The 9459-nt window shown below is 38.3% G+C and overlaps 1 protein-coding gene across 5 annotated transcripts in view; it reads left to right on the plus strand.

Annotated features, from left to right (window-relative positions):
• LOC129121691 (melanoma inhibitory activity protein 2) overlaps positions 1-9459 on the plus strand; it is a 30151-nt gene that overhangs the window by 15907 nt on the left and 4785 nt on the right. For 3 of the 5 annotated variants that reach the window (XM_077180470.1, XM_077180467.1, XM_077180469.1), the window contains exons 15-23: positions 347-407; positions 728-763; positions 1713-1780; positions 2449-2531; positions 2886-3017; positions 4529-4681; positions 6045-6176; positions 8579-8655; positions 9054-9309. In XM_077180470.1, coding sequence (XP_077036585.1) covers positions 347-407; positions 728-763; positions 1713-1780; positions 2449-2531; positions 2886-3017; positions 4529-4681; positions 6045-6176; positions 8579-8655; positions 9054-9309 — 998 coding nt within the window. The remainder of the gene's footprint in view (positions 1-346; positions 408-727; positions 764-1712; positions 1781-2448; positions 2532-2885; positions 3018-4528; positions 4682-6044; positions 6177-8578; positions 8656-9053; positions 9310-9459) is intronic. The other 2 variants (XM_077180471.1, XM_077180472.1) reach the window with 1 other exon arrangement.

A 9459-nucleotide genomic window follows, 5' to 3' on the forward strand; every position in this document is an offset into this window, starting at 1 on the left:
TGCTCCAGCCCCATCAGTTCCTGTGCTGAGCTGGGTGAGGCTGGCTGATAGGGCATGTGAGGAAGGGCAGCCTTTATGCTGGAAACATCACAAACCACTGAAAACCTGGGGGTGTGTTGGGGTTTGGGTTCTGTTCTCTTGTTTGCATCCCTGTTTGCCTAGAATGTAAGGCCTAGAATTTCCACTGTTAGTATAACTTTTTGTATCCCATGGGCCTAAGTGACAATACTGTCTTTTGGATTTAAAAAAAAATTAATTACACCTTGTGGCTATTGTTGAGTTTATTGTGTTCAAAACTTTCCCTGGAAGCTTCATTGCAATATCATAAATTCTCATTTTGTTACAGAGAGCGAGCAAAGGATCTGGAAGAAGAGCTGGAGAGAACCATTCGTTCTTATGAGAATCAGGTATTTTGTGCTGTGTGACAACATCTATGCCAGTAGGAGGGATTTACTGCAACTGGAATACCACTTGCTGTTAGCTTGTGAGCTGTATTTGGCTTGGCTTTGTTGGGTGTCTAATTTTGCCTCCCCCTCCCTCTTCTTAATGTCATCTGGTTTTGACTGACACGATTTCATAGCAGAGATCACCAGATAACTTTATTGAAAAGTTGAATTTTCAGTTTAGGCACCTCATTATAAATTACCTACACACATTAAATTTATAAAAGAGAGTATATAATCATAAGTTTTGGGTTTTAGGAGAATGATGAATGTCTCTTTCACAGATTACTTCACATGAGAAAAAAGCTCATGATAATTGGGTAAGTTCCAAATACTGAATTTTCTGTGTTTTCTGCATCTTCATTTTTCATTATTTGTAAAGTTTGCTTTATCACCTTTTGGTTCAGACTAAAAACAGATCATCAAAATTATCTCTAACCTTTCACTTTGAAACATATTTCTTGCATAAATACACAAAAGCATGTTGAAAACACTTCTATTATATAAAATAGTTGGAAAAATTAAACTGGATACTTATGAACACAGTAGAATGATAATCTTATATCATTTGTTATAGCAATAAATCTGCTGGAAGAACATGACACCATATAACAAATGTGTGACATTTTGCTAATAATGAAAGCTTTTGGCCTTGTTTCAATGCCATTTTGATATTTTCTTTGGGTGTACTTCACTTCTTTTATCAACAAGTAGAACACATTATGTCCTGTGAGAACAGTATGTTCCATTGACAGCTTCCTAACAATGTTTCTACAAAATTTGGTTTTGCCTTTTTTTTTTCCAAACAGGAAAATTTAAAATATCTCCTGACTAATACATTCTTCACTTTCACAGAATGTCTGAAATAAAATCCTGCTAAAAGCTATGGTGCTTTGTGGTCATAATTCCAGAGATTTTATCTATCTGATTTTAAAATACAACATTCTTACATAGAATTTGAGACTTCAGATCTGTAGATGCTTCAAAGCAGGTATAACCAAAGAATTTAATTTCTGAAGTTTTAAGAACTTAATTTCTTTAAGTTTTAAGATAAGGCAGGAAAGCCTTATCATTCCTCCAAAATTTGAGTTTTAGAGCTGCTAATATAATTTGCTGACATATGTGAGGCTCCGTACATGAGTCATATCTTGTGAAAATGCAATTTATACACTTCACATAGAATGTCTTGAACCTAGGACTTGTCATATTTGTGAAGCATTTAATTAAAAAATAGCAGTATCTAAGCCTGGTTTTTGTCCTTTCCCAAAGCTGACAGCCCGAGCAGCTGAAAGACACCTCAATGATATAAAAAAAGAAAATGCACATAACAGACAAAAGTAAGTGCAGTTCTTCTCTACTCCTAAACAAATGCAGTTTGGCATGTGTTGGATTTAGGCAGATTGATGTTTTCTGTTAATGTATTGTGGCCCAAAGACAGCAGAGAGATCACAGTGTTTGAGTCCTGAAAGAAGGGCAGTCACTTGAGCTTTCCTGTAATTATGACATGCAAGAAAGTAAGAACTGAGGAACTATGTGAAGTACTGAAATACCTGAGGAAAGAGCAGAATGTAGTACTAGAACACAAATCTTGAAGGGGGGGGGGGGGGAATTGATTGTTTATTTGTTTGTTTGTTTTAAGTGAGTAAAATGATTTCACAGCTTATCTTAGAAGTTAATGTTGAACTAACAGTTGGTGGTAATTGAGAGGAACTTTCAGGTGTGAGGTTAACTAATACTGGGAGGGCAATTAGAGTGATGTCATACTAGGAATTGACATCTAAAATGCAACTTCAACTTCTGAATTACAGTTTAAACACAGCAGCATAGAGAAATACTTTCAGGCATAAGTTCAGAGTACTTTGACAGCCTTTGTCATATTTATTTAGGAAATAAAATACCTTGCTTCATTAACCAGTTAGGTAGAAAGCCTGGCAGTAAACAGTGTAGTCTGGTAAAGCTTTTGCATTTATTAGTCACTTACTACTTATTTGTTGTCTCTTTGCAGATTAACTGAAGCAGAATTTAAACTTGAACTTTTAGAAAAAGACCCTTATGCTCTTGATATTCCAATGAGACCATTTGGCAGAGGTACAGTATTGAATTGTAAAATAGAGCCTAATTCTTTTGGTTTATGGTTTTGTTTCCCAAGACCACACATATTTAATTGTTTGAAAACTATCTTGGCCATGTGTATGTACAATACCAGTCATTAAAAAAAAAAATTGGGTCATAAGTGACTCTAGGTCACATCAAGTATTTTGTTGAAACTAAGAGCATTTATAGTATTGATGAGAGTAGACTGGGAATATGTTACACATGGTAATGAGAGCACAGTTTTCATTTTAGTTACACAGTTTAGTTTTTAACTTCACATGAGAAGTTATTTATACAGTTGTTAAACTAAGTATTGTGAACTTGAGTATTTTGTTTTAACTGTTCCAGAGCATTCCCCATATGGACCCTCACCAATGGGCCGGCCTTCATCTGAAACAAGAGCTTTTCTTTCCCCTCCAACTTTATTGGAGGGTCCTTTAAGGCTTTCACCTATGCTTCCAGGTGGAGGAGGAGGAAGAGGTACAATTCTTAAACTTGAAAATGTATCTATTCTGGATTTCTCTCTCCTCTCCTATAAACCTGTTACACCTTTTCCTCTTGTTAGTGACAAAAAGTATTAAAACAATTCAACATCAACAGTTAATTGAACAAACTCTTCCTGCTTTACAGTTTGCTTCTAAAGCTTTTTAATGTGTGACAAGGCAATTGGAAATCTAGTTTTTATTGGTAGGTTGGTCAGTGGATTCATTTTAGAAGCATAAATTAAGAAAAGTAAAAAGCCAGACTTATCCCTTGTCTTTTCTTTCTTGGACAGATGGGGTTCTGCTGAAATAAATGTGATTATAAAGTAAAAGGGAGTCAATTATTTTTCTGAAGAAAGAATACCACCCCTTCCATCTCACTGGTCTGCAGTCTGTGAGAGAATGTTGTCAAAACATGAGGCAGTTTTATTGGCGGTTGTGGTATTAGAAAGTTACTGGTTCACTAATTTGTTTCCCTTCCCTTTGTTCTAAATATGAAGTAGCCATCATACAAGTGTTTCTTCCCTACTGATGGAAGGGACCAGGAAGTTTGTGTGTCAGGAGTACAATTCAGAAATTCCAGAATAGGTGAAAGTAAGCTGGGGTAGCATAGGTTGTAAGGGAAGAAAAATACCCTCCGTTCATATTTCTTATGCTGATGGAAGCAGTGTAGGTAAATGCTAGAGTGAAGTTCAGCATCTGTTGCAGGTAATAAAGAAGCTACTGTTTAATTTATTTTTACCATTGCACCCAGTGAAGCCTCTACTTAATTAGTGGGAAATATATCTAAATTTCTATTCCATAAGGATTTCAGTAAGTGCCATTATAGTACTTATCTCAGAGTGAACAAGACACACAATGCCTTCAAGTTTTAGGTTGAATTATAGCATGGAGAACTAGGGAATTATAGCAGAATTCAGTATTTTTCAGACCCAGTCTGTTTTAGAGAAAGCTTGCCATTTAAAATCACTCATTTTTACGGTTCTTAGTGTGCACTTGATTATGTGTTGACCTGGCCTTAGAGGATTTTTTTTTATTATTTGGTTCAGATTATTTTGGTTTGGTTTTTTTCCTTCTTTTTGAATAAAGAATTAGACCCAGAAGAGTGTTGAATGCAGATGGGTGTTTTATGATACCGGTATTAACTCTCAGCCTGCTAATTGCTAGTTTGATTAGCAGCAGGTTTTTATCACTGAGAAGATTATTTATCATGAGGGTGCTGGTGTCTGGTGCACATTAACTGGAACTTGTACAATGATTAGTTTCTTAAAAGCATTGCAGGTCCTCTGTGCTGTGCTGTTACTGAGCTAAGACTTTTCACTGCACACCTTTGAACCCTTCTCGTGGTCGGTAGCAAACAGCCGGAGTGTCCCGTGGAGCCAGCACCTCCTGTGTCCTGGCAGTGCTGGCATTCCATGATCTGTTCCACTGTTTCCAGACTGAATGAGGAAAGCCATGGCAGGGGATTTAAAACACAAGGGTGAATAACTACTCCATTTCTTCAATTAGGATCCAGAGGACCAACTGCCATGTACGAAGCTGGAAGTGAAAGAGGAGAGCTGAATTCTGATAGATTAACTGATCCCCACAGACCACCATCAGATACTGGATCCCTGTCTCCTCCTTGGGAAAGAGAACGCAGGATAATTCTGCCTCCACCAGGTAAAAACTCTGCTTAGCTACTGTATCCATGGAAAAGAGCATTTACTGACTTGCAGTCTATATATTTAACTATTTGGGTTTAAAAATATTAAGTTTTTTCTTGGACCTGCACGTGCAACTGAACTGGCTTTTTTTAATAGTAGTTTTTTCCTCTTCTTGAACAGTGTGATTCACTTGTACTTCTCTGCTATGTTTTAAATACATGTTGGTATTATCAAGGGACAATCAACTGTTTGGTATCATCATTTTACTGGGAGTTTGTTCAGTGCATTAAAAGACCTGTCTGGGCTGGATAGAAGTAAATTACTAAGAGATTTAAGAAGTAAAATTTATTTAAGTCTAATTTATTTAAATAAAAAATAGACAATGTCAAAATTTTTAAAAAAAAAAAAAAAAACCATTTATATTAATAGTACTGGAGTACCATGGTACATTCATCCTGTCTGGCATGTGTTTTCCTGTTGATACTGTCTCTTCAATGATTAACAGCAGCAAAATCAGTCTTCACTCTCACTTCTTCAGATAAACATCTGTATTGCACTTAACCACTCAGGGAAAGCAGAGATGGGTTAATTCTGCTGATATTTCTCAAGGAAAAACTTGGGGGTATGGACAACCTTCCTGGATACCTGTAATAAAGAAGAAAAAATGTTACAAGTTTAGAAAAAAAATTTAGGTAACCTCAGTTATTACTGCAGCAAGCAATACACATCTGTGTGAATTTCAAAAATTTCACATCTGTGTGAAAGCCTGCTGGTAGAACTCAGGGTCCTCTCAGGCTGCAGTTTCTCATCTGGCAGGTGTGGTCTGTTGACAGGATCCTGTAGAGAGGTAGTTTGATTTCCTTGGCCTTTCCTTCTTGTTCTTAGCCCACCTTTGCCCCTGGATCTCACTGATGCAGTTTGTCTTGTAGCTGCATGACAGATTGCTAGATCTGATGCTGGCAAGTTGGTGGAAACATATTACAGCACTATGAAACATAATGGAAAACAGTACTCTTACCTAAGAATGGCTTAAAACGTACAGTTACTTATTTTGTCTTCCATCTTTGCTAGGTTGAACCTTTGTTTCAAGGCCCCATTGTTTATAACTTACAGCAGAATTTTGAAAGTTATGATTGCCCAAGTTAAACCAAAAATCAATGAACTTTTTCTTTTGCAGCTCTTTAGAAACATAAGCAATTGGATATACTTAGTGGGATTCCTCTGTATTATTTAAGATTTGTTTGCTCACCCTGATTAATAGACACTTTGTATATTTACAAGAGCTTAAGATACCCAGAGAACCTTTCTGGTCTAAAATTGTGTGGAATGGAAGGAATAAATCTTCACAGACCTGTTTTTTGTGATTTCTTCAATGTTAGGTGACCCTTACACTGATCCAGCTCTTCCTGCTCGAAGACAAGAAAGATTTTTCCCTAATCCTCCAAATACTGGAAGGCTTTCTGGACCAGCAGAACTACGAGCTTACAATGTTCAGTCTTTTGATAAAACAGGTGAGAGTTGCTTCCATGATACTCTAGAATGGAAAATCCCAGTGTAAGCTGACTGTGCATGCTAAGCTATGGCAAGAAGTCAGGTTTTTAGCTACCACAGATGTGAAGTTCCATTGTGTAAGAAACATTTGAACACCTGCTGGCCTTGATGCAGCCATTCCCTTTTGGAGCAATAGCCCTCCCTGCTGTCAGGTGGGCAGGATTCTGTCAATGGCAGTCATCAGGTATTTTTGTGGTCTACCCTCACTGTTCTGTGTGTTAACCACTCATAATTGGTTGAGAGTCTGTTTTGGTCGCTCCCATGAGGCTCATCACAGCATTAAAACATCACAAACCCATACTTGCATTTCTGTACCACATCTGGTAAAGTTAGAAAGGCTTAGACTCACAGAGAGTGAAACAGAAACAGCCAAATGTTCAGGTGTCCACTGGCTTGGTGCACAGAGGCAGAAGGTCTGAGGCCTCTTCCTTCAAAGTGTTCACCATAGTGGCAGCTTCTTGTAGGTCACAGTGAATTGCTCCCAGTTTAATCACACCTTTCACTGGCCCACTAGTTTTGAATTTGCCAATTATGTACATTTTAGTTTGTGACGCTTGGCAGCTGCCAGAAGCTCATAGGTAAAGTTTGGTCACAGAGCTTCATACTTACTAAGCATTTTTCTTCTTTATGTAATGCCCTGGTAAGTCACAATTGTCTGATTCATCAGTGAAGTGAAGCCATTAAATTCCCAGCAGAAACTTCACCACCCAGGACTCAGTTCCTGACAGGATCCAGTAGGAAGTTTCTATCTCCCTTGCACCATTTCTGGCCAGAGGAGAGAAAACCTTTGCTACTCGGTGTCACAGTATGTGAGAACTGGGAATGCTGAATGTAGTTTCAAGTTGAAGGTTCAGGTTTCAAAGTGAGTTTTCTTTACTGGAGGACAGTTCTGTTCCTGTGCAGCTACTGACCTTCCCCCTTTCCCAACCTTCTGGCAGTTGCGCTTCTGCTTTCTCACTTCTGCCTTCTGATACTTCGTGTTCCACTGAGCCCTTTCTTCTAGCACCTGGCTGCTGACTGAAGGACAGCAGAGGTGCACTGTCTTTGTCCTTATTAATGCATCCTTTTTTTAGCCCTTTCTTCAGTCACTGCCAAGCAACAATTAATTTTTTTTAAACATTGTAGTCAGTTCCTGGGCAATTCAGAGCTGCTTGAATGGAAACAGGGTTTTGGATAACTTTGTTGCAAGCATTTAACAGGTTATTAAGAATGTGTGAATGTTGCTTTTTAGAGACACATAATTTCACTAGAGTTGGCTGAGTATTTGTAAAAAACCCCAAAACCCCAAAAAAAGCCCTTCAATTAAAAAACCAACCACCAAAAAACAGCCCATCCAGCATATCTGACTTCAGAACAGCAGAGTGTCTCAGTACTGAAATCAAGGCTCCTACTCATTAGAGTTAACAGGTTACATTTCTTAAGAAGATAATCAAAATGTTATTTAAAGTGAAAAAAAGAATATGGATTTTCCTAAGATGGTGTGGTAAACTATGAAAACTTTTCACTTGAGGAGGTACCTGGAGCAGGAAACTTCTTGTCAGAAAGAAGAGTTAAAGGCTGACAGAGTTTGTGAGGAACATCTAAGGATCTAAAATGCAAAGTGTTATGCAACATAAATATCAAGGCATGAGTATTCTCTTTGTCTGTGTGACATAGGAGTTGAAGTGTTTTAGATTAAGCAACAATATCATCAACAAGGCTGGGCCTGCTTGAAATGACAAGTAATTTAGAGTTTTTGAAAAGACCTGTCTGTTCATTGAGAAAAAAAGCTTTGTTTCCTTTCAAGGAGTAGAAATACAACATGCACATAAAAACTCTGTCACTAGTTAAAAGGCTTGTTTTGGTTTGTTCTTTTTCAGTATAATCATCTCTATTCAAGCTGAAGCATAAGAAAGCAATATTTTTCAAATCCCAGATTTGGGGGGCTGTTTGTTTGTTTAAAGAAAGTGTATTTAGTGTATATATTTAGTGTATTTCTATCCAGTCAGATTCTACTCTCTGACAATTCCCTTTAATAGTTTTCTCTAGTTGTTATTGAAAATACTTGTTCCTAGCAAAGTTTAAAAGTAAAAAGACTGAAGTTTCTATTTATCTCTTTACTTATAAAGTAAATAAAGCTAATGAGAGGAGGAGGAGGAGGATGATCATGATGATGATTATTATTATAATTTCTTCTGACTACTCATCCAAAACTGATGTAGTTCTGGAAGTTTCCTTGATATTTGTGAGCCAAGGAGGGAATTGTTTTTAGTCATACTTGAATAGGATTGGTGTGAAGCTGTGTGCCAAAAGCATATCATAGCCCAGCTATTCCCAGCATGGGGCTTACCGAAGAAATAAACTTTTAAACTTTTGCATACAGATGGACAGACATCTTCAGAACATAGTCCACGAACAGAACCGAGTGGAGAGGGGATGAAGGATCATTCTAACCTTAGTGTAAGTAGCTATAGAGAGGCTTGATTTAAAGAAGCTTTAATTTTCTGCAAAAAACATAGAAACATTTGTCTGTAGTCCATTGGTCACATTATATTGCACTCTTCAGTGCAAATTATAAAATTATATGTATACTTTACCACGACAATTATTGTCTTGTGAATTACTTTGATGTATTACTAATATAATCCCTGTTGAAAAGTAATTCTATCCCAAAAGACGAAACTATGCTCAAGCAGATGGTCAGTACATGTAGATAGCCTTGCTCAGGATCTTGCTGCAGCTAAGGCAGAGTTGGAACTAGCTCTTAGCTAGTGTCACAGCCACATGAAAGTGGGCCTGATGGCACTGGAGATGTTCCCTTTCCCTCCCCTAACTTCCCTGGTTTCCTTGTGTTGCAGAACTCGCTCCCTGATCAGTCGCTGGCACCTGAAAGTGAAGCTGTGGGTTCAGGGTTTGCACCCCCACCTTTCCCTCCAGTCAGACCCCCACTGATGCCTGTGGATCCCAGAGCACCACCAGTACCTTTCATGAGACGAGGCCCTCCTTTTCCTCCCCCTCCTCCTGCTGGCATCTACGGGCCACGGGAATGCTTTCCAGGGCCACGGGAATGCTTTCCAGCACGAGACTTCGGGCCTCCACGCCCCCCGCTGCCAAGTACGTGCCTTTAGCCAGCCTTTGCTTCAAGCTGATGAGCATGAGTGCTTTGTGCAGGTAGTGAGGTACCACAGGGGGTAGATGTGTACATATTTGCACAACTGCTTCTCAGTTCAGCTAACAGGGAGCACCTTTTCTGATTTAGGTTCG

The sequence above is a fragment of the Agelaius phoeniceus genome, chromosome 6, assembly GCF_051311805.1.
Source record: "Agelaius phoeniceus isolate bAgePho1 chromosome 6, bAgePho1.hap1, whole genome shotgun sequence".
Classification (NCBI taxonomy): domain Eukaryota; kingdom Metazoa; phylum Chordata; class Aves; order Passeriformes; family Icteridae; genus Agelaius; species Agelaius phoeniceus.